Source organism: Equus caballus, chromosome 12 (assembly GCF_041296265.1).
Source record: "Equus caballus isolate H_3958 breed thoroughbred chromosome 12, TB-T2T, whole genome shotgun sequence".
NCBI lineage: Eukaryota > Metazoa > Chordata > Mammalia > Perissodactyla > Equidae > Equus > Equus caballus.
The window spans coordinates 35,560,453-35,585,020 of NC_091695.1; the positions used below are offsets into that span (position 1 = coordinate 35,560,453).

The 24,568-nt window shown below is 51.0% G+C and overlaps 1 protein-coding gene across 28 annotated transcripts in view; it reads left to right on the forward strand.

Moving 5' to 3' along the window:
- The window catches only part of LOC138916708 (liprin-alpha-1-like), a 105,932-nt gene that overhangs the window by 42,704 nt on the left and 38,660 nt on the right, over window positions 1-24,568 (forward strand). For 13 of the 28 annotated variants that reach the window (XR_011424037.1, XR_011424038.1, XR_011424039.1 and 10 more), the window contains 15 exons: window positions 2,105-2,206; window positions 2,548-2,712; window positions 3,357-3,431; window positions 3,792-3,893; window positions 4,118-4,342; window positions 6,018-6,164; window positions 7,556-7,690; window positions 8,860-8,934; window positions 9,314-9,397; window positions 11,352-11,483; window positions 12,791-12,853; window positions 13,910-13,989; window positions 17,990-18,125; window positions 21,256-21,479; window positions 24,148-24,379. Coding sequence is in view for 22 of the 28 variants with exons in the window: in XM_070229944.1 (XP_070086045.1) it covers window positions 2,105-2,206; window positions 2,548-2,712; window positions 3,357-3,431; window positions 3,792-3,893; window positions 4,118-4,342; window positions 6,018-6,164; window positions 7,556-7,690; window positions 8,860-8,934; window positions 9,314-9,397; window positions 11,352-11,483; window positions 12,791-12,853; window positions 13,910-13,989; window positions 17,990-18,125; window positions 21,256-21,479; window positions 24,148-24,379 (1,977 nt within the window). In the remaining 6 variants the exon portion in view is untranslated. The remainder of the gene's footprint in view (window positions 1-2,104; window positions 2,207-2,547; window positions 2,713-3,356; window positions 3,432-3,791; window positions 3,894-4,117; window positions 4,343-6,017; window positions 6,165-7,555; window positions 7,691-8,859; window positions 8,935-9,313; window positions 9,398-11,351; window positions 11,484-12,790; window positions 12,854-13,909; window positions 13,990-17,989; window positions 18,126-21,255; window positions 21,480-24,147; window positions 24,380-24,568) is intronic. The other 15 variants (XR_011424040.1, XM_070229947.1, XM_070229939.1 and 12 more) reach the window with 5 other exon arrangements.

Here is a 24,568-nt window from a genome sequence, read left to right on the forward strand (position 1 = left end):
CCCAGGTGGGAAATGCTGCTGTCCTGCCCCTCCCAGGAAGAAGTCCTTCTGATGGGGGCGAGGGGACGGGAAGCCTGTGTTCTTGGCTGCAGCCTCTAGATTGGAGTCTCTACCTCCTGGAGCTGGGGTGGGGGAGGGAGCAGTCTTGGTGCAGAAGCCGCAGACTCTTCCCTTTCCACGGAATCTTCATAGATTTTCTTGAATAGATGTTTCTTCATTTGTTATTTGCCCTTAGGACCAGGTCAGAGGCTTTGAATAGTTGTTTTTTTGGTTTTGGGGGAAGATTAGCCCTAGGCTAACTACTGCCAGTCCTCCTCTTTTTCGCTGAGGAAGCCTGGCCCTGAGCTAACATCCATGCCCATCTTCCTCTGCTTTATATGTGGGACACCTACCACAGCATGGCATGCCAGGCGGTGCCATGGCCGCACCCGGGATCTGAACCGGCGAACCCCGGGCTGCTGAAGCGGAACGTGTGAACTTAACTGCTGTGCCACCGGGCCGGCCCCACGAATAGTTGTTTTTATCTATTAATCTCACGAGTTTCACTGGGGAGCAGGTCAGCACAGCTCCTCATGCTGTCAGGCTGGAAGTTGATCACCCACAGTCATAGACTCTTGAAGAAGAAATTAGATAAAATGGGCGTTAGCTGACTATATCCACAAAAATGTTCACGTGTCCTTCAAGATCTCTGTAAACTGTCTCCATCCCCATCCCCTTCTATTTGTTACCCTTGAGATAACAGCATTCGAGAAAAAAATAAATGTTTTCACTTTACTCTTTTCCATTGTGGAATGTAACAATATGGCTTGCTTCCTTTCATCCCCCAGGGGTAAGTATTTCAGTTCTGCATCATGGCTCAAATAGGCTTTTGTGGGCTAGCCTTATAAAGTCAAATTCTAATTGACCACAGATGGTAATGCTGACTTTGAGTTGCAAATGATTAATTTAGGAGTGAGCTTTACACCACCTGTTTGTCAATTGATTTTCTAGAATTACCTCAATCAGCCTCTTTTCGTATTTTGACTGGCAGCTGGATTATTTGTTAGGTGAACCTTTATCCGTTCCTTTGTCCAGTAAAGAGAAAACTCTTAAAATGTTGAGAAACGTTGGCAGTTGGCAGATAATTTTAATTATTTCAGAGGAGTTTTGCTCCATTGAAAAACTGACAGGAGAATGTGAGTGCTTTCCTTTCTCCCCAGCTTAATGACATCGTGTTTGTGTGAGGGTGCTCAGTGTTGCAGTTAGAAGTGACCCACGGTTGACAAGGGGAGCGCCTGGCACCTCTCCTCTCAGTGATGTCGTCAAGGAACTTTTTCCCCTTAGCTAACGAAATGTCTTCTTTTTTTTTTTCTTTCTGCTTTATCTCCCCAAATCCCCCCCGACCCCGTACATAGTTGTATGTCTTAGTTGCAGGTCCTTCTAGTGGTGGCACGTGGGCCGCCGCCTCAGCGTGGCCTGATGAGCGGTACCATGTCCGCGCCCAGGATCCGAACCAGTGAAACCCTGGGCCGCCACAGCGGAGTGCGCGAACTTAACCGCTTGGCCGCGGGGCCGGCCCCAGAAATAAGTCTTCTTAAACTTCCCCTTCCTACCAAAGGCTTACCGGCATTTGTGAAAAGTCCACATTAGGGAGTTGGCTTTGAGTAATTACTTGGCCAATCCGTTAGCGTTGGAGTGCCATCAGCCTTTTCCTGGGGATGCTCTTCCCCAGGGGAGAATCCGCGTAGAGCAGGAGGCTGGGCACAGGGCGGCGGCCTTCGGGGCCTCTTTACTCTCCGGTGGCTCCAGGTCACCGGGGTGCGAGTCGTTTAAAGATGTCTGTGTCCACTTGGTGTCAGGATTCCTGCTCAGGAACGTGTCGAGGGCTTCTCTGGGTCTGAGGAGGTGGGCTTGGAGTCCCTTCTTCCTCCGCTGTGCGTGTGCCCAGGTGCAGGGGTGGAGGGAGGGTGGCGTCTGAGTTACGGCGTCTGCGCGGTCTTGGGCTGGTGGCTCGACCCCCCACGGAGGTCCCTTAGAGCCTCCGGCTGGGGTTGCCTGTGTGAGGACTGGGGTGGCTTGCTGGGAGTCTGTCCTTAAAAGATCTCTTTCCCCCCTTATTTTCTAGGAGTATGCAGCACTCATTAAAGACCTCAGTGCGTGCAGGGAACAGCTCCTTGAGAGGGAGGAAGAAGTTGCCGAAATGAAGGCCGAAAGAAACAACACCAGGGTCAGTAGGTGCCGGAACTTGAGCCTCTGGGCCACTATCAGTCACTCTGGCTGGCTTTAAACTCGAAAGACGTCCACTCTACCTGGTTTCAAACACATTTTCGACATTTTCCCACGACTTAACTGTGATCGATCAGTTCAGCGTTCTCATACTTTTCTTGAAATTCATAGTTAAGAATTAGTATTTTGATCCATTTGAGGAGGAATTTCTCTAACTTTCTACTGGATTGAAGGCATTCACACTGGTTCAGCATGAGATGGAAAGGATTGATTTGCCCCGAATCCCAATGTGCAATTGAAGGTGTTGTTTAAACTTGCGTCTGTGTTGGCCTTTTCTCCCAGCTGCTGTTGGAGCACTTAGAGTACCTCGTCTCCAGGCACGAGCCGTCCCTGAGGATGACGGTGGTGAAGAGGCAGGCGCAGTCCCCCGCCGGCGTGTCCAGTGAGGTGGAAGTGCTGAAGGCGCTGAAATTTTTGTTCGAGCACCACAAAGCTCTGGATGAGAAGGTACCGGCGGCCCCGGGGCCAGCCTTGGGCTGCGCGCTGTGCGCCCGGCGGGCGTTGTGCGTGTGCAGCTTCAGTTTACTCTTAGTAGCTTCTGGAATTCTTCTCAACAAAGTTCTTCTATAAGAAGACAGTTCTATATGGTTAAAAAGTATTAGTTGGCAGAAATGTTTTAGATTTTTGTTTGTTGTTTTTTCCTTTTTCTCCCCAAAGCCCCCGGTACACAGTTGTGTATTCTTCGTTGTGGGTCCTTCTAGTTGTGGCATGTGGGACGCTGCCTCAGCGTGGTCTGATGAGCAGTGCCATGTCCGTGCCCAGGATTCGAACCGACGAAACACTGGGCCGCCTGCAGCGGAGCGCGCGAACTTAACCACTCGGCCACGGGGCCAGCCCCTGACATAAATGTTTTAAAATTTATTATATCCTGTTTATAGATTTGCTGTTAAGAATTGGGTAATGTAATTTATTTAGGGAGAAGATTTTTCTCAAACTTAAAATTTAAAGCTGTTAAAAGCAAGTTTCCATGACAGTAACATCAATGAGAGACGTTCCAGGTGTTCTGTGTTATATTCTGCTAGTGATAGGGTCACTGTCCGCGAAGGCTTGGAGAAGTGTGCACCCACACACTCCACCCCTGCTGTTTTCAGGTGAGAGAGCGGTTACGAGTAGCACTTGAAAGATGTAGTTTGTTGGAAGAAGAATTAGGAGCCACACACGAGGAGGTAAGCTTGCTAAATCATTGTGTGCTTGGAATTGAGGGCTGTTAATTTTTACTTCTTAATTTTGAAAAAAGTATGATGCCTTAGTGGTGGATATCGGATGTTCTTTATCTTTCTGAATCTGGGTCATTTGAATGACTCGTAAACTAGACTTTTATTTCCAAGTTGCAAAAGTCTCTTAAGCACCCGGTTGGCCGGGAGATAATAAACTCTGTTTTGATAACCTGGTTCCCCTCAGGGTGGGTGACACCACCATGTGTTTTCTTTTTGTGTTATGGTTACAGTTTATAGTTCTGTTTTTCCAAAAGAAGTTTGCTATCTTTCCTTATTTCTTTGCTCTTATCCAAGTTTTTTTGGTTTTAGCTAATGATTCTTAAGGAACAGAATAATCAGAAAAAAACACTCAAAGATGGGGTGCTTGACGTAAACCGCAAACAAGAAAATACACGGAGCACTAATGGAAAGGCAAGTCCGTGGGCTTTCTCTTTGTCGTCTCCTAGTTCCATCTGCCCGCAGTGTGCGTGCAGCACTGTTTCACAACTGTTGTCGAGCCCCGCTTCGAGCTTGAGTGTCGTGAGCGCTGTGCCATCCAGCAGGTCTCGTAAATCAGCTTTGGTTTTACCTTCCTCCTGGAAGTCCTTTACTTCCTAGCTCACCAAACAAGCCTATTTAAGGATTTTTTCCCCCAGCAGCGATCTTCCAATGGTTCCTTAAGCCACGAGGAGGACCTTGCTAAAGTCATCGAGCTCCAGGAAGTCATAGATAAGCAGTCGAGAGAGCAGAGGCAGATGAAGGAGCGTCTGGCCGCCCTTTCCAGTCACGTCACGGAGCTGGAGGAAGACCTGGACACCGCTAGGAAAGCTCTCATCAAATCTGAGGAAATGAACACCAAGTTGCAGCGGGACGTCCGCGAAGTGAGTGGTGGTGGAGACGGCGCTGCCCTGGAGTCCCAGGGCTGGGCGGTTTGGGTTTGATCCTCGCTCATCTTGTCCCTCACGCTCCCAGCTCCCTCCAGCCTTTGGGTTACTGTATAAGTGACGGCCAAACAGAACAGCACTGTGAGGCTGTGGTAGGTGCCTCCCCATCTCTGTGGTGAGGCCTCCTTTCCCTGAGGTCTTCGGAGCTGGAGGACCCCCGGTCCAGCTGGTCTGTTAGCCTGGTGGCCGCGGCTCCCCGCCGTGCTGCGGTGTGGCTGTAGTGCCCTGGTCTGTGGGTCCCTCACGTCCACGGCTTCCAGGCTGTCTGAATTTATTCTTCGTTATGCTCAGGTTTCCTTCTTGCTTAAGGGGAATGTTGGTTTCGGTTGTCTGCTTGTTCCCTGAAAGTGATGTGAGCGTGATCTGCTGAGCGTTAAGGGCGCGTTCCTGGCAGTCTTCCGGCGCTCTGACCTTCTGCTCTGTGAAGGGATGGGTGACGGTATTGAATGTCAGAGGTCGGACCACAGCGAGAGTGGAATTGGCTCACACTGTGCCGTGAGGAGCGTGCTGGAACAATATGCAGAAATAGACTCGTTTCCGGCACATGTTTCTGCACGTAGAATTATTTACGAGAATCTGTCTAACCATCATTATAAGAGCAAATGAGGGCTGGATACTTTCTCTGGTGCTTCCTCCTGTCACTGCAGCCCGTCCTTTGTAAACAAACAGAACACACGCACGCGCACCCCTGCGAGACCATCTCAGAGAGCCTGTCGGAAAGACCCTTCAGACCTTTTCACGTGGGTGCGGAGCAGCCGCACTGCCCCTTCAGCAACTCGGTGCGAGCAGTTTTCTGTAGGAATTCAAAACAAAGGAAAAGACTGCGTTTATTACAGAACTTGTTTAGTTATATTATTCTTTGGCAGCAGGAGGAGATTATTTATGTGGCGGAGTTTAATATGCAGAGGATTTCGAACTTCTTTAAGACCCGTCACTTTGAATATTAAGACGTGGCTAACGTGAGTTCCTTAGTAAACAAAGAGGGACCTGAAATGGACTTTTAGGTTGGGGGACAGGAATGGCGCTATCAGAAAGTTCTGGTCCTGGTTTCAGTGTTCGATACTGTGTAATAGAATTTTGCTGCTGAATGAGGCATCAGAAGGTTGCATCCAATTAAATTGAACTTTGACTTCTGTTCCCATTTGTTAATGTTATTGCTTTAATTTTGTGGTAATTGCATGAGATTTCATCCAACTTCTAGCCAAGAAAATGAGCCTAGTGTCTCAGCATCGTGTCCTTGAGGGGCTTCGCCCCGTCCTGCAGGAGCGCACTTGCATCGTGAGGCACACAGAGGTCGTGTCTTCATTGTCAAGACCTTCACCTCCTGGGATTCTTGCAAGATTGGGCTATTTTATTATCCATTTTTCTGGGTAATCTTATGTAGAAAAGGATAAGCTTCGTAAACTGAGTGGCCAAACATAGTAGGTGAATATTTATGAATATTTATGATATTTGAGATAGGTACATTGCCATTCACCTTGAAGGAAACTGGCATCTCTGTCAACTGAATTCTGAGGACACTAATTTTATATTTGATTTCAAAATTAGAGTTTAGTCCAGTTTTTTCTCTCTTTAGCATTCACCTTTTTTCCGTCTGAAACACCTAATGTAGGCCATGGCCCAAAAGGAAGACATGGAAGAGAGAATCACTGCTCTGGAGAAGCGCTATCTCGCGGCGCAGTGGGAGGCCACCTCTGTGCACAACCTCAACGACAAACTCGAAAACGAAATCGCGCACAAAGACTCCGTGCATTGCCAGGTAGGGGATCTTACAGAGCTCTGTCTGGCTTTCGCTGAATAATTACTAAGGCAGTTAAAGGCCTTTTTCCTGTGACTTCCATGTTGGAAACCAAGGCCCAATGTAAAGTTTTTGTAATCTTAGACTACTGTGTTCAAAAGGGTGAATGACTTCAACTGGCCAGTTTTAATTACTTAGGATTTGATTTAACCATTTTATGGAACTGCACTCCTTGCTTCTTTCTCCTGTTTTGTTTTGTTTTAAGTGAATGTTAATCTGTTGCTTGTTAGCGTTTTTACCAAAGGAGCAGAGTGGCAGAGAGCTGCAAGGCAGTGGCTGCTTGTTAACAGCTGGGTCAGTGTAATACATGGCGCGTTTAGAAATGCAGCCAGCAGGGAGAGTCTGCCCCTCCTGCGGTTTGCTGAGCCACGCTTGCTCCTGTTTCTCTGTAGCCCCAGAGAATCGAGTTAACCAGAAAACCCCAATCCAGCTTCTTGAAAATAAAGTGAGTTCATCTGGTATATCATAAAGTATATCATTAAACCCAAAATAAAAATAAAACATAAAATACTAGGAAGCCATTAACAATTTTATTGTGGAATACTGTTTGAGAGCTTGGGAGTTGTTCACAGGGATGACTTTAAAGGGCAGACCACAAAATACTGTGGACAGTGTGACGCGTTTTCCAAAGGTTTTCAAGCGTAATATATTGTCTGTATGTCTACGGAGATACGTGCACACAGGAAGAGGAGAAAGCTGCTTAGGAGCAAATGTCCGCCTCTCAGGAACCTGAACTTACAGATGATTTTTAAAATTTTCTTTTTTTAAGAAGTTCTTGTCTAAATTTCCCACATTGAAGTTTTTTTTTAGAGTAGGAGGACTTTTTAAAAGAACAATGATACATTTACAAAAATAGCTTGACTAGCTTTTCCTTAGGCCGACTCTTCGAAGGTCTCTGTTTCAAAGGAGAAGGCCATCTTTTGGCTTACCTGCCCCTGGCAGTTGGCTGGAAGTAGTGTTACCTTCAAATCATGGGTCTGGTTATTTTTTAAAAAGGGTTAATGATGACTCTTCTTCCTTAACTTGTCACTAAGAATGAGCAAGCTTCCACAGAAAATGGGTTTTCTTTCATGTATAGGAACTTTGTTTTTTGTTTTTTGTTTTTTTTTTAAGAAAAAAGACTTCTTCAAAGATATTTAGGTAAAGCAAATACTTTGGCAGAGGCGCTTTGCACATTGAAATCAAGCCCAAACAGTGGAAGACGAGGTTCACTCTGAAGTGCCTGCCAGCACAGTGCTGCTTCTGTCAGAGCTGGTTTAGGAGATGTCTGCGTTTAGAGTTTTCCTCAGTTTGTCAATATGGAGAGGGCCAGAAGATTTGGTCCATTTTGATGCTCTGCTCTCGTTTCGTAGACTGAGGATAAGAACCGCCGGTTACAAGAGCGCCTGGAGTTGGCGGAGCAGAAGCTGCAGCAGACCTTGCGGAAAGCGGAGACGCTCCCCGAGGTGGAAGCGGAGCTGGCCCAGAGGGTGGCCGCGCTCTCCAAGGTGCCGCCTTGGGTTCCCTTCTGGGGCCAATGTCGGGATTTTGATCTTGAGATGATTTCCCTGTGTGCCTTGTTTACCTTTTGTTCTTATGTCGGTGCACCTCCGCCCACGAAAGAGCTCAGATTGGTTCTTAGTCTTGCGTTGTCTGAGATTGGACCACTTTTTAAATGTCCAGTGTGAGCCTCCTCTTTTGTTATCCCTGAACTAATTTCTCTCCAGTTTTGTCAGGTGTGTGCTGTTCATCCCCAGGCTGCTTGATCTAAGAGTCACTGCTGCTTAGAGTTAGTCAGCAACTCAAAGTGTAGGATGGAAGCTTTGTGTAGAAGGATAGACTTGGTCCCAGAAATCGGAAAACACCATTCTCATTTGTTTTACTTTTTCTTTTTTTTTTGCTAAGCAAGAGTCACCCTGAGCTAACGTCTGTTGCCAGTCTTCCCCTTTTTTGTATGTGAGCTGCTGTCACAGCATGGCCACTGGCAGATGAGTGGTATAGGTTTGCTCCTTGGAATTGAACTCGGGCTGCCAAAGCGGAGCACAGCGAACTTAACCACCAGGCCACCAGGGCTAGCCCTGCCATTTTCTTTTAAAGACAATGAAAATAAATTTGTAATAAACAAATTTTTAAGCAATTTATTCATTCATCTGTTCAACAAATGTTGACTAGGCGTATGCAAGACACGCGCCCTGCCCTCTCTATCCACAGGTGACTAGGCACCTTCAGAATGATGTTGTAGGTACTAGAAGCAGGTGGCCCGTACGGGAGGAGGAAGCACGTGATGACAGAGAGCCCAGCCTCCCTGGGCCTAGGGAAGGCTTAGCCTCCAGTGCCCGTGGGAGTCAGCCAGGCAGAGAAGCGGCCCCGGGCCAGGGGGCCTCCTGGCAGAGGCCTGTGTGGGCGCCTCCGTCAGTGGTTTCATGTCGCCTGGTTCGAGCTTAGTGAGCTGCTGGGGAGGGCACCCGTGGGAAAAGGGCAGGACAGGCACAGGCTGCTGCTGGTGAAAACTCGCCTTGGGTGGGTCAGATGCTGTCGAGTGCGCACAGGCCTCCCTCAGACCAAGTTCACTGCTAACAGCTGTCGCAGAACCGCTTCTCTTCCTTCGTGATCTGTGTTTAAAGTGTCGGTTTCTTCTCTCCCCTGTCGTCTCTCCTGTCCCTGGTTGGCCTTATAGTCTGACCCTTTGTCTTCTGGAATGTCTGCTGCTAAGGAAGCTAAACTGTTCGAACTTACTTCCCAGCTCAGGAAGGTAGAACGTGTGCATTGCTCTCACTCGCGCTTGCTGCTTCCTGCTTTCCCTGCTGACTAACCAAACGCGGTGTGAGGGTGGGGAGCATACGATCCACTGAAATTGGGCACGGGGTCGGGGAAGCACATTTCTCTCACCACATTTGTCACCAACACCAGTCCTGCCTCAGCGTCACCAACGTGAGAGGATTAACCGCTTCCCAGATGAGCACGTGAAGCCACGTAGGCTGTGTCGGGAGATGTAAGGAGACGCTTTCCGTCTCACGTGGTTGACAGTGGTGCACGCAGAGCATGTTCCGCTGGCTGCCGCCGCAGTGGCGTACAGCATGCTGCCAGGGAAGCGGAGACCCTGGTTGAACTTACACTGTGTTTGCTGACAGGCCGAGGAGAGACACGGCAACATTGAGGAGAGGCTGCGCCAGATGGAGGCACAGTTGGAGGAGAAGAATCAAGAGCTGCAGCGGGTACGTGTCCAGGCACAAGGCCGAGCGCCGAGCCCGGTGCGGGGGGGACGCGCTCAGGCAGGGGAAAGCGACACCTCGTGATTCCACTTGTCCCGACGCGGACACCGGTCCCTTCTCCATCCTGTCATGTGTGTTTCGTTTGTGGCCTCATGTACGAGTCGTCTGCTGACAGGTGCATCCACCCCGGGGACAGTCATGCCAGCACTGCAGCAGGGGAAGAGCTTGGTGCCCGTAGGCCCTGCAGGGAGGTGGGTCCCCAGCCCGAGGAGGCCGCTTGCTTCTCTGACCAGCCCGTCAGGGGACCTGCTCCAGGCGCCCCTGAAACCTGAGGTGCTGGCCTGGGGTCCCCGTGAAACTTAGAGTGAGGCGTGTTGTCCTAGATGACAGGTCCACTTGCTTAGGATATGGCACTGAAAGCCCAAATTCAGGTCACGGGCCTGACTGTCTCCCAAAGTACCAAAGTATGACTGCAGACACACAGGTGTGTGCAGAGGTGGGTATTGGCGAGGAAGAGGAGACTGTGACTGAGCTGTGAGCTGTGAAGAGAGTGTGCAGTGGAGGCTCGTGTCAGTTGAATCCTGAGAGAGTTTTCCCTGAGGAGTTGGTCAGGTGTCAGTGTGGAGCATCCAGGCAATGGAGCGAGTGGCCGTCCTGCGTCCGGCTGGCACCCAACCTTACGACACCAATTCAAGGCCGTCAGATTTTATTTTCACCAGAAGCCCGTATTCTTGGGCGTGGACCGCAGACTTTCAAACATTCTGACTCCCTTCAGAAGATTGTATCTTAGTCCTCTGCCTGCCCCCCATACGCACACGCGTAGCTCTTAGGCAGAGATTTTTATCCGTTTGGGGATGCACTTCCTTACTTTCAGAACTGTTGATAGAATTTGGAAGGACCAGTGTTGAGATAGGGGTGCCATTAATAAGTAAGGCAATTCCAAGTAAACGTTTAAGTTGCTTTGCTTTAAAAATATTTGAACACCGGTGCCTTATTGTGTGGTGTGCTGGGTCTCTCCAGATGGTGGTAGCTGCTGTGTGTTGGGCATGATTCTGAGAGCCTTCTGTTTGATTTGACCGTGACCCATGAGAAAAGGGAGATGCTGGCACCCGTGGTGGTCAGCTGAGGACGCTGAAGCACGGAGGGCTTGACTGTGTTGGCGATTCCCTGTGGGCTGCTCCTCCAGGCAGCGTGGCTTGAGCGCAGGTCTCAGCCCCCGAGCCATGCTGCCCTCTGCCCGGGAGCTGCCCACCGGCCCGGGGGACTCACCCTGACAGGTGCCGCCTGTTAGCCCTTCCTGTCCCCTCCACGTGCCCTTTGTCTTTGTTCAGAATAAGGGGTGAAAGCAAGCTTTTTAAGCCATGAAATTGATGATAGTTTTATAAAACACAGACTTAGCGACTTTATTTTTAAGTTTTAAAATTACTCGTGATTATTTGTAATTTTTCAACATAAACGTTCATTACGAAAAATTCAAGTGATGTAGGAGTATAAAGAACAGGTGAAAGTCTCTGTCTCCACTGTTTTTGCCCCAGATGAATTTCTTTACGTTTTGCTTTGTGAGTTGAGTTCATTTTTTCTCCTGAATCCACACGCAAGCTTCTGTTTACATGGGCAGATTCCTCCACTGGTGTGTGGATAAGCTGATCCCCTTGAAACTCTGCTGTGTCTGGGTGTAAATCTGCTCCTGGAGCCCACCCGACAGTCAGGGATGGGTGACATTGCTGAGGCCCCGTGAGGGCCTCGTTTAAGGAGCAGTGGACGTTCTCATTAACGCTCTCGCAGACTTGGCCCTGCCTTTCTCTGCGCCTGTGAGGCAGTCCTGGTCATCGTGTAGACGTCCACTGATGGCGGAGGGCCGGAACAGCCCAGGGATGGCGGCACGGGTGACTCCACGGTGGGGGAAACGATCCTGCCTTTGCTCGCAGTGGCCAGGTTTTTGTTTCTCCTGTTCCAGGCAAGGCAGAGAGAGAAGATGAACGAGGAGCATAACAAACGCCTGTCCGACACCGTCGACAAGCTTCTGTCAGAGTCTGATGAGAGGCTCCAGCTTCATCCCAAAGAGAGGATGGCTGCCCTGGAAGACAAGGTGGGATGTCACACACCTCGCCGAAGGTTTCCCATCCTTTACAGAGAGATCGCCCATGTTCTGCTCCCCAGGAATGCTGCATAATGGTGGTTAACAGCCATTACAGGAAGTAGAAATGACTCCGTAAGGAGGAAAAAGTGCCAACTGTTAACCGCTCGCTGAATTAACTTCTCGTTTGTTATGTTCTTGCCCAATTTGTGTGTATGGAAGCTTGTTTACCATTCTTATTCTCTAGAGCAGGAGTTGGCAAACTGTTTCTATAAAGGGCCAGATAGTAAAAATTTTAGGCTTTTACGAATTATGAGTGATTGAGCAAAATAATTTCATGCCTACTAATAATGAGCATGAAAGCAGCCGTTGGTGACATGTGAGTGAGTGACTGTGTTCCAGTAGAACTTTGTTGACAGGGACAGGCCCTCGCTTGCCAGCCCCTGCACTGGAATCTTTTGCTGGGCCCAGCCCTCACCCCTTCGTTGCTCCTGCGTCGGAAGTTAATTTCTGTCTCATTTATAAACATAACGGTGTAGGAGAATGGTGTAAAATAAAGGCTTGGATCAACTGAAAGTGTTCCAGCTCCTCCCTCTCTCCCTCCATTCGGTTTGGAAAACGTCTGAGCAGGACTCATGCTCCTCTCATCATGGGGACACTTCAGCCATCCCCAGGGTGAAGGAGAGCCCTAGAATTTGTCAGAGAAGCTCTCATGGGCGACAGTTGCATTGGGCCTTGGCACGACCTGTCCCGACTGCACGGGTGTCCCTAAAGATAATGGCCAGAGCCTGCCCTGAGGTGGGCACCGTGGTCACGCTCATTCGAGAGAGACCAGTGGTCATTACTAATGACGTGATGTTCCTGTTGCACAGAGCCCGTCAGGAAAGGCGTTATCAGAGACCACACAGGGCGCTTCCCCCTTTCCTCCTTGATCAGTGGGCCAACCTTAAGGGCAGAATACTTTTACCTTAGATTTAAACTGTACATTTGAAACTTATGTCAGGTTTCCCAAGTGACCGATGAATTGTAAAATCTAAAAGCTACTATAAACCAGTTTAACGGATGCAGATAGGCCTACACTATGGGCTTGACATGCTTACTTAGAAAAATCCATCACGGAGGTAGTAGGTTCTGTATTTAAAAATTATCATGAGAAGTTGCGATGGTCTCACTGTTGCATTTCACTCTAATACTGCTCATGAGTACGTTCACGTGGCCCCTTTTCCGTGGTACTTTATTGTCTTAGACAGAAATGTAGCCATACTATTATGTGGAACGTTTTCAAGAATCAACACTAAAGGACTCTTCATCTTTTGCAGAATTCTCTATTACGAGAAGTTGAAAATGCAAAAAAGCAGTTAGAAGAAACGCAACATGATAAGGTACTTAAATCTCTAAATCATTGAGAAATCCGTGAATTGAGCGAGTTCACTGTTGCTATAACTACTACAGACGTTGGGTGAAGTGGGGTCAAACTTCCCTGCTGTAAGATTTATGGCACTCCTAGAGTTGTGCGTGAATGCGTTTGTGTTGGCGGTGGATGTTAAGTCTGGCAGCGGGTAGGGATCAGAGTTCTGAGTCCTTTCTGGGTTCATTTGGAAGCTAAAACCTTAGCACAAACCTGTCGTCTAGAACTGTGCTGTGCAACAGAAATGTAATGGGAGCCACATGTATAATCTAAAGTTTTCTAGTAGCCACATTTAAAAGTGTAATATGAAACAGGTGAAATTAGTTTTACTTAACCTGATAGAGTCAAATGTTATTTTATCATGTCATTAATATAAAATCTAATGAGCTGCTTTACATTCATTTTTTCATAGTGGGTCTTTGAAACCCGCTGTGTGCTTTATAGTTACAGGACATCTCAGTTTGGACCAGCCCCATTCAGGTGCTCAATGGCCACGTGTGGCGAGTGGCTGCTGTATGGGACAGCATAGATCTAGAAGGTTATAGGTGACTTAAAAAGTTTTTTGTCAGTTTTCCTTACTGTTTTGACGTGTACAAAAATGAGATTGGACGTACAAATGAACAAATGATTCATGAATGAATGAATGTGTGCTCGATGTGAGACAAAGACAATACAGAAAGGAAAAAGACAACACAGGGAAGTCTGTGCAGTAGAAGGTGAGTATTGTTCGCCTCTCCCACCCCAAATCTCTCTACAGAATTAATAATTGTTAATGACTCGGTGTTTCGCCTCTAAAACCTTCTCTTTGACTAAGACATGACTTTTTATGCATCAGGGTTTATAAAGCTAATTTGGTGGTCTGAGTGTTTATGTTTACTATAGGACTCTCGGAGAAAACGTTCTCAGAACTAAAATACTTGATATTTATAACTGCTAATTTAACCTATTATGGTTATGTTCAACATTTGATGCAAATAATTTTAAATCCTGAAGGAGACAGCTGCAGTATGTGTCATTTGCTGTTTTGTAGGATCAGCTCGTACTGGACATCGAAGCCTTGAGGGCTGAGCTGGACCAAGCGAGGCTGAGAGGGGTGTCCCTTCACCACGGGTACGGCACTCACGCGTTCACAGACACTCTCCAGCACCTGCTGTGTGTGTACGGGGCGCTCACAGACGTGCTCCGGCATCTGCCGTGTGTGTACAGGCCACTCACGTGCTCACAGACGTGCTCTGGCACCTGCCGTGTGTGTACGGGCCACGCATGTGCTCACAGACACTCTCCAGCACCTGCCGTGTGTGTACAGGGTGCTCGCACACTCACAGACGCACTCCAGCACCTGCTGTGTGTGTACAGGGCGCTCACACCCTCACAGACAATCTCCAGCACCTGCTGTGTGTGTCCGGGGCGCTCACAGACATGCTCCGGCATCTGCCATGTGTGTCCAGGGGATTCACGTGCTCACAGACATGCTCCGGCACCTGCCATGTGTGTACAGGGCACTCATGCGCTCACAGACACGCTCCAGCACCTGCCCTGTGTGTACAGGGTGCTCGCACACTCACAGACACATTCCAGCACCTGCTGTGTGTGTACAGGGTGCTCACAGACATGCTCCAGCACCTGCCGTGTGTGTACAGGGCACTCACGTGCTCACAGACATGCTCCGGCACCTGCCATGTATGTACAGGGCGCTCACATGCTCACAGACGCACTCCAGCACCTGCCGTGTGTGTACAGGGCGCTCACATGCTCACAGGCGCACTCTGGCACGTGCCATGTGTGTACAGGGTGCTCACGCGCTCACAGACACACTCCAGCACCTGCCATGTGTGTGCAGGGTGCTCACGTGCTCACAGACGTGCTCTGGCACCTGCTGTCTGTGTACGGGGTGCTCAGACATGTTCAAGCGCCTGTCGTATGTGTATAGGGCGCTCACACCCTCACAGACGCACTCCAGCACCTGCCGTGTGTGTACAGGGCGCTCACATGCTCACAGGCGCACTCTGGCACGTGCCATATGTGTACAGGGTGCTCACGTGCTCACAGACACGCTCCAGCACCTGCTGTGTGTGTACGGGGAGCTCATGCACTCACAGACACGCTCCAGCCCCTGCCGTGTGTGTACAGGAACACATGCAGGCCACAGGGGCAGCCAACTGAACACACTGCCTGGCCTGAGCTCAGGGAGCCTGGAGCTTCGGAGCAGGCCGGAGGGCAGAGGACAGCATCATCTTGAAGGTTAGGTTCTGGTACCTTGGAGGTTCCCGTCACGTCCTTGACTCAACTCAGAACCGCAGGAGGAGGTGGGGCTGGGGACGATTGATTAGTGTCGGGCATATGAGTCTGAGGCACCCGACAGAGTGTGGGCGTGATGGTGTCGGGATCGGAGGACAGAGCCCAGGGTGCCAGAGGAAGCCCCGTCCACCTGGGAGTGACGGTCGCATCCTCGAGGTGAAAGAGAAGGCCGCGGAGAGCCTGCGCTGCTGGAGCGGGAGGATGCCCTGACGTTCGCGTGTCTGGTGCGGCGCTTGGAGTCTGTATGTTTTGAAGAGGCTGAGAGTTAACGGCGTGGCGCTCGCAGATCTTTCGAGGCGTGACCGGGCCGGCTGCTGCGGGAGTGAGCCCCCTGGCTCGGCGTGAATCTACCAAGTTGCCCGGCATCCTGAGTTTTTCTTCCTCATCGTGGTAGAGGCGGTAATTCTCATTTAGGTGATTTACTTCTTTGTAGAAAATGGTCATCAAGTGAGAGTTACGCTTTAGCAAAAGTTATCGAAGCGCTTACCTGGTGGCAGTGACTGAAACACAGGAGATGGGCCCCTGCCTCCAACACGACTCAGGAGGAAGCTCTGAACCTCTGCAGGTGTTCCGGCATTTGCCAAGTTAGGACATCCTGAAGGTTTAGGGTATCTTGCGGCTGTCCCTGCCTAACCCACTCCTAGAAACTAGAGGAGAAATCAGTGAGGACAGAGGGGCAGAGCCAGAAGCTTCCCCTGACGCCGAACCCACTGGAAGGTGGAGTTTCGAGGAGGAGAGTGTGCGCTTCAGAGAGCGAGGTGCAGAGGAGGACCAGTGCAGGGAACAGGCACTTGCTTTCTGCTTCAGGTCCTTGCTGGTGGAAGGCTCGTGTCGTTAGAGCGCTGCAGGCGGACCCGCTGCTCGGGATTGCAGGCGTGTGTGCGAGGAGGCTCTCACAGGCACGTGGGTGAAGAGGAAGTGGACACGCGTGTGTGACTCTTGTGGAAGTCGAGTCCTGAAGGGAAGGGAGCCGGTGTAGGAGCTTGAGGGGGTGGCAGAGCTGGGGGCAGCTTTTCCGATGGAGACGTCTTGACATGTTTGCCGGTCCCAGGTGTGATGTTAGAGGTGAAAGACAAGGAGAGAAAGGAGCTCTTTGCTCTGGTAGTGCAGAGGTGGCAGGAGGGGATGGCCAAGGTCACCTGGGGCGGAGTGGTCTGAAGACAGTGGGCAGGAGAGGCTGCATGCGGAGGGAAGGGCTTTGTTTCAGGGAGGCAAGGCTAGAGGCTGCATGTCAAGTGGCCTAGAAGAGAGGTGGTTGGGAGCTGTAGAAACGGGGGAAGACCAATCACAGTAGGCGTGGAAGGGCCTTGGGTGGACTGAGGAGAAGGGGTCTGGCAGGCAGGGCAGGCTCAGCTCATTTGGTGTGACTCCACGGTGAGATCGGTCATCTTGTTTTTGTGATCTTCTCCATGAGAAAAGGTAGTCTAGCTTGAGGAGTGGAAAAGCACGGTGATGGGTGGCCTTCCATAAACAGATTGGCCATATAGAAGAGAGGCTTCAGCAAGTGATCAGCTGCAGGGTGGTGGCGGGTCGGGAGGCAGGTAAGCCTGGGAAGGGGTGTCAGAATCGGGAAGCATTTGTGCTTCCCGAACCATCCAGAGGTACACGCAGGATTTCAGGTGCATCGCTTTCATCTGCCGTTGAACCGTCTCACGGCCCCAGAGCAGTTGGGCTGGAAGTCACCCTGAGGGAGAGTGAGAGTGTCGTGAGGAGTAAGGGGTAGAGGAAGTAGGGCTGGGTGTGCTCCAAGGGGAATTCCAGACTTGGAGATCTTCGAACAGGCAGTAAATCTCGTGTAACGCTACAAGAAGGTATTTCTTTAAAAAGATGTCGAGAGGTGTATACCAAAAGTAGATGAGTTGGCATGTCACCCTGGCCCTGTCCACGATCGGGTGGGGAGGCTCGAGGGGTCCCCTGTCTAACTGGCTTTAATCAGATGAATGGACTCTGTCTTCTCAGATCGTAAGGCCTCCTGAAAATGAAGGCAGCCAGCCTTCTTTCCGGAGAACAGGGAGGCCCTCGGTGGCGGGCCAGGACTGAGGTGTGGCTGGGGTGCCCACGGTCAGGGCTGAGCGCTGGGCTGGGCTGCGCCCTCCTCGCCTCTGCTCACCAGTTCCTCCCCAGGGCCTCTCCTAGTGACTCTCTTGAGCGTCTCCCTCGCGGGTGCTCAGGGCCCCAGTCACTGGTTCAGGGGACTGTTTTAGCCGGGAGTGTTGATTGTCTGTCAGTCTGATTGCACGCAGTCTCTGCTTTTGGTTCGGAATCCTCAAAGCGTCCTGCCCAGCCCGGTTCATACCAGCCCGAGCTGTGGTCAGAAGGGCTTCTGCAGCCGCTCCCTCCGAGGGGCCTGTGGGAGCGCTTCAGACAGTGCCACGCAGAGAGAGGAGTGTCGGTGTCCACCAGCCTCACACTGCGGAGCCTGGTACAAATGGGAGAGTGACCGTAGAAGGCCGCAGGTCGGGGTGCGGGTGCTTCCTGGTGGGTCGAGGAGAAGGTCGAGCAGAGGCAGGGCTGAACACCCCTCTGCGGGCCCTGACATGGGTGACGGATGCCTCTTCCACGGCCCAGACAGCTGGACCCCATCCTCTCATCTCCAGGTCTGCAGTGGCAGCATTGGCTTTCCTAGGTATGGAGTGTCCCCACTGGCGGGGCTGAAAGGCTCAGTGCTGGCGGGAGCGAGGACAGAGGTGCCCTCCTTGGAGTCCTTTTTCTGTGAAATTACGTGTTTTCCAAATTGACAGCTTCTGGCTTGACTAACAAACTTAGTTCGCTTTTCTTATCTAATAATGACCTTTTGTTTTCCATATTTCAGCCGACCCCACTTGGGCAGTGTCTCGGATTTCAGGTTCCCTGTGGCAGACGGTCCCGCAGACGCCTCCAGCAGCAGCGCGGTGTTGCGGCGCCCCCAGAAAGGCCGCGTGGCAGCCCTGCGGGATGAGCCGTCCAAGGCAAGGGCCTCCGTCCTCGCCGCCCGCGAGCTGCCGGCCCTCGGGCGTGTCTCCTGCTCGTCCCGTGACTTTGAGACTTTGGGGATTCCAATGGTCATAGGTCGCCTTCTCTCTTCCCCTCCCCCCATTTTCCTTTTTCTGGCTAAGAGTTTCGTTTTAGGCATGCTTTTTTCTGAAGAACAAGTTCTGATAGAATATGACCTACTCTTAAGTGCAACGTAATGTAATTAGTACGGTTTGGAAGCAGCGATAAAGCGTGAATGAATGCGTGTATCCGTCATCTTTTAGTGAGAAGAATTCACATCGGGAAGTTTAAATACCTTCCTACTTGTGTCTGTTTAACAGCACGTCTTTATCTACTTCTGCGTATTTTTATTTACAGCACCCGTATTCAGTGCACACCTGGTTTGGGCCAGGCGTCATTATAGACTAGGGCTCCAGCAGTGAATACAGGCAGAGAAGATGCCTGCACCGCCAGGGCGCACGTTCTAGTGAGGAGCCAGCGTGCGTGAGAAGTACAGTACGGGCCGTGTGTCAGTTTCCTCTCACTGCGGTCACAGGCTGCTGCGAGCTCAGTGGCCTAAAGCAAGGAGCACTTAGAGTTCACAGGTTCCGTGGGCTCGGGGCTGTGAGCAGGACAGTTCGGGCTCAGTTCTCCTGAGGTTGCAGCCGTCCGGATTCTCACCTGGGGCTGAAGAGTGCACTTCCAGGCTCACTCGCCTGGCTCTGCCTGGCCCCTCTCTGGGGGCTGCTTGAGTGTCCTGGAAAGGTGCCCGCCAGCTTTGCTCCGGGCTCATTCTGAGAGAGAGCCAGGAGAAAGCCCCAGAGCCTCTGAGGCCCTGGTCTGGAGGCAGCACGCCTTCACCTGGGCGCGTTAGAGTGAGTTAGCGAGTCCTGCCCTCACTGTGGGCCAAGGGAGGAGTGTTAGAGAAGTGTGGACGTATATTTAAACCACCACAGGGTTTCCGATGGTCATAAGCAGGGAAAGGAAACCCGGGGTACCCTGAGCTGTAGGAGGGGAATGATAGTTTTAAGTAGGGTAGCCAGCGAGGTCTCACAGGGACGGTGACATTTGAGCCAAGGAAGGGAAGGACCCATTTGGAGATATTAGAAGGTCATGCCAACACGATGTGCTGATGGGTTGAATATAGAGTATGAGACAAAGAGGCGAGTGAGGCCCCCGAGGGCCCGTGCTTGAGCAGCTGGAGGCTGGAGGCTGTCTCCTGCGATGAGGAAGACTGCGGGGCAGGGGAGACGAGTGGAGCCTGGCCCTGATCAGGTCGACAGCCCTATCTGCTGTCCAGGTGGACGTGTCAGGTAGGCAGTTGGATATTCTGGCCTGGAACCCAAGAGAGAAGTCTGGACTAGAGATAAAGATGTGGGGGTCATGACCATACAGATGGTGTTTAAAGGTGTAAGATGAGATCAAGTCCAAAGTGGGTGCCTGTTGATAGAGAGGAGCTTCCAGGATAGAGCCGTGGGCCCCTCCAAAATTGAGAGGTTGGGGAGACTGAGAAAGGACCGGCAGGAGACTAAAGAGTGACAAGGAGGTAGGCAGAAACCCTGGACAACGGGGCCTGCAGCCGAGTGAGCGAGATGCTCAGGGAAGAGGGAAGAGCAGCAGGCCTGGGCCTGCCGATGGGCCAGACGAGAGGGCGGTGGAGGTCAGTGGCGGACTTCTTAAGGTGGGCGCTTTGATCCTGGAGCAGCTCTGTGGGAGGGGAGGGGAGCAGGAGGAGAGGAGGTGGAGGCGGAGTCGAGGCGGCTCTGGAGACCTTTTACGCATCGGGACGAAGTGCAGTGGTGGCTGGAAAGAGACGTGGCATCCAGGTTCCGTGGTTCTGGTGTGTTATCTGAAGGAGGGAGAAGGGCGCAAACCTTCTCAGGCTGATGGGTGTGGGCCAGTAGAGAATCGATTACCCCGAGAGAGGGAGGGAGCACAGCAGGCGAGCCTGGAGTCAGCCAGAGGGGGTGCGCCTCGTGCCCAGAGGTGGGGCTGGCCTGGGTGGGGGCCCAGGTACCTGGCCGCGACCTCAGATCTTGGGAGGGGAGGTGGAGTGCATGGGTAAAGGCCCGGGGGACGGGGAGATAAGCCAGCAGGGCATCTCAAGTCTTGTGGTTGCTCTAATGTCGTGTCAGTGAAGTGGGAGGCAGGGCCCTGGGCTCAGTGAGGACGGGAGAGGAAGAGATGGAGGCTTCGAGAGAGGGGCTGAGACAGCCGCACGGGATGGGTCACGTGGCCCCGGCGCGCATGCCTTCTCTGTGCGCGTTCTGATTGCACACGGTACCCCTCCATCACGCGAGACAGGAGTTGGCTCGGCACAGAGGAGCCTTTTCTCCGAGAGCCTCAGTTCTCTAGAGACTGTGGTCCGCCAGCTCGCTCTTCCCTGGGTGTTGAGACGAGTGCGTCCAACGGCTGCCCTGCTGTCTCCTTCTGCCCCTGCCTGCTGCTGTCTGTGCTCGTCCACACCGGGCTCAGAAGAGGGAGGATTGGGGAACTCCAGTGAGGTGTGTTACTCGATAACACTAGTACAGTGGTGTGGCAACTGCAGTGAACACAGCTGCCGTGGATCTAGTGAACTTTTTACTTCCCATTAGCGTGGCTGATCGTGCCATGTTTTTGTGTGTGTGGTTTTTGTTTTTGTTTTTGCTGAGGAAGATTAGCCCTGAGCTAACGTCTGTGCCGGTCTTCCTCTGTTTTATATGTGGTTCGCTGCTACAGCGTGGCCAACTAGCAGTGTAGGTCCAAACCCGTGGATTCAGGCCACCGAGGCAGAGTGCACCGAACTTAACCACTATGCCACAGGGCCGGCCCCCCCATGGTGTATTTTTCTAATTTTCAGTTTTTGTTTGCACTCGGTCTTGTCACCATTGTGAATAACGTCATGGAAATGCCTTGTGTCCACAGTGAGATGTGACTGTTACCAGGCAGTCTAAGTAATCGACTGTCCTGCCCCTGCAATACTGCCTGCTTAATACGTGTCAGCAACTTACAAGCATGGCCTATTTTTCCAAAATCTTTTGGGCTTCTATTTAAAAGATATTTAAGTTTCTGCTAGGTTTACTGTAAGTTGCTGTAACTTGGTTGTTATTTTCCATCTTTGCTGAGATTTGATTTTCTTGTTTCTAGGTACAGACTCTTAATGAACAGGATTGGGAACGTGCCCAACAAGCGAGTGTCCTGGCCAACGTGGCGCAGGCCTTCGAGAGTGATGTGGACGCGTCCGACGGCGAAGACGACAGGGACACCATCTTCAGCCCAGCTGGCCTCTTGTCCCCCAGTGGGCAGGCCGATGCCCAGACGCTGGCCATGATGCTTCAGGAGCAGCTGGACGCCATCAACAAGGAGATCAGGTACGTGGGCTTGTGCATAGCACCACAGACACCATGCATGTCTCTAAAGAATTGTATGCTACCTAGGACAGTCTGGAAGAAATACTGTGGACGTATTCTACACGTCCCATGATAGTAAAACTTAGTTCAATCCTGTTTGAATAGTTTTAAGTTCTGAGGTTGCCCTTGATTGGAAAGTTCAGTTGACCGGGCGTTCTCGCCACAGTTGTGGTGTGGGTACACTTGTGTAAGATCTTGCAGAAGGGTGAAAGGGGTTCGGTCCGTTCCCCCACGAGCCGATGACACAGCTGGAGAGCGTTGCCGGGGAGCTCAGTGTCCACCTGTGCCACTCTGGATCCCAGGCCGGGTTCCAGAGACGGGCGGGGTGCAGAGAGCTGAGCGCACATCGGAGGAGGCCTCCCTGCTCCGAAGTGCAGAGGGGAGCTGTGGTGTGGGGCAGGGCACCATGGAGAGCCAGGAGGAGGTGGACTGGCCTGGCGCCCTTGTGGGTAAGAAGCAGGACTCTTTTCACGGGCAGTGCCAGGTGGCGGGTGACTTACAAGGAGAAACGCCAGAGTTCAGTCCACTGGCAAGCGAAGGTGAAACATGCAGTAGGAAGCGGGAGGGAGAGTTTCCTGCCCCCCTCCAGCCTGAGTGTCCCCCAACTCTGAACCCTGCGGGGGGCAGGGAGCTGGGGCAGCGTCCACCTGCCGCTTGTGCCTCCTCCAGCGCTGAGGAGGGCCCTCTTGTGTGTCTTTCAGAGCCTCACGTTTTCAGGTGTGTCACCCAACCACCTGGAACAGAAAGCCGAGGTTTTCAGATTGGCAAATTCCCACTCCTACTTGCGTTTTCCTCTATTAAACTAATAGAATGTGAAAATTGGTTCATTACAAGACAGTGGTCAGGGGCAGGCCCCATGGCCGAGTGGTTAAGTTCACGCGCTCCGCTTTGGCGGCCCTGGATTTCACCAATTTGGATCCTGGGTGCTGACACAGCACCGCTCTTCAGGCCATGTTGAGGCGGCATCCCACATAGCACAACCAGAGGCACTCACAACTAGAATCCAGCACTATGTACTGGGGGCTTTGGGGAGAAGAAGAAGAAGAAAGAAGGCGACGATTGGCAGCAGTTGTTAGCTCAGGCGCCAATCTTTAAAAAAAAAAAAAGACAGTGGTCAAAGAATGGTTTGAATCTTAACCTTGTCAGTGTTTCAGAGGTGTTTTCTTTCGAAAGCCTCTTAGCAGTTATAACAGTAAATTTACACGACAAAGGGCCGACTGTGGGGTGCAATCCAAAGACTTGCCCATCCGAGGGGGGGCTGTCCCCGTGGCCGAGTGGTTAAGTTCCTGAGCTCCGCTGCAGGCGGCCCGGTGTTTCGTTGGTTCGGATCCTGGGCGCAGACATGGCACTGCTCATCAAGCCAAAGACTTGCCCGTCCGAGGGGGGATTAAGAGGCCTTAGGTCTGGGGTGCAGGGTGACAGGGAGCCCAAGATCTGCCCTGTCAGGCCTGAGGCAGCCGTGGTCCGGTCCTGCATGCACACAGAGACCAGCCGTGTGCCGGTGACCCTGCGGGAGGTCCGGGCAGAGTTGCTGCCAACATTTTGTTCTTGTCAAGCTGACACAGATGCCAAGTGCCGGTTCCTGCGCAGAGCCTGCGGGAGGGAAGGAGGGGCAGAACTAACTCCAGGGAGAGCTGTAGGCTCTGCAAGGAAGGGGTGTGCGGCCTGCAGTCTGCCTCCGTAAACCACGGTTCGTGTGCTGTGTTCAACCCCGCAGAGCCCGGAAGACTGCCTTTCCCCATCGCTGTGGGAAACGCGAAAGGATTATAAACGTCAGCTTTTATTTTTCACAGTGTATTGCTAAGTAAAATGGGTTCTTCTTTATGTAGCAAGTTGACCTGATATAAATGGTAAATTCTGTCCACTGCCTTGGTATCAGTAACAGAAAGTACTTTCAGAATATATAAGTAGAACTTTAATTGGACAGGTTACTGCAAGGTTACTACTAATTTAATATTAGAGTAATGATTTGCATAGTCAAATATTAAAACTGCTGTTTAAGCATCCACTATACATTAGGAGAGAAGAGCTTTAATTATGAATTTCCAAATTAATGCAGCATGGTTGACGTGAATTCATTCAGATGAGGCTGGTGGAGAATTCTGTCAAATAATACAAACAAAATACTTTTGTTCGAACTCAACCTTTAAAAAAAAAAAATCAATGTTTTCGTCTAGTCTAGAGACTTAAGTGTTTGGAAACTCCTGATTGCTTTGTAAATTGATTTTTTGATTATATCAGAGTTCCCAGTTTCCAGTCAAAAAAACCGATAGGTAAATGTGCAGCTGTGCCCTGAGAAGTGGGAATGTCGGAGCTGTAAAATTCAAACATCTCGTTGTGTAGTAAGAGAGTTGCCAACTAGCCCCTCCAGACTTGTGGGGTACGTAAATAAAATCAAACGCGAGTGATCAGAGATAGTTGGTAAGACTCAGTGGAAGGTGTACTTTGTGCTGTTCCGAAGCCGAGTGTGTTAAAGAGAGAAAAAGTAGAACGTTTTTGCTGAAGTGTTAATTGTTGGAGCAACCGTCATTGGAGTTTCCTTACAGTAATGCAAGCACCGATTTTTTCATCTGAACCCGTTAATCTGTCTGCTAATGAAGGAAGGATGACTGTTTTGTTTTTACTTTAGGTTGATACAGGAAGAAAAGGAAAACACAGAGCAGCGGGCGGAGGAGATTGAGAGTCGAGTTGGCAGTGGGAGTTTTGGCAATCTTCGTCGTTTTAGATCAGTGAGCTCCATTCCCCTCTACCCTGCCTCCTCGCTCGCCGGCTCCTCTCCTCCGAACAGTGGCCGGTCCACCCCGCGAAGGATTCCGCACAGCCCAGCTCGGGAGGTGGACAGACTAGGTATCATGACTCTGGTAAGGATTTGTCTTTTCTTGTGCTGTCTCCCCTCGCCCCCGACACACCTGATTTAAGTCTTGGACACCACGAATATGCTTTATTTTTAACCCGGAAGAAAATCAGGTGCATTTGTTATGCTCAGAGGTTTGAGATTTTTAAAACCAACTCGTATTTAATCATTCAACAATAGCATGGTGACAAATTAA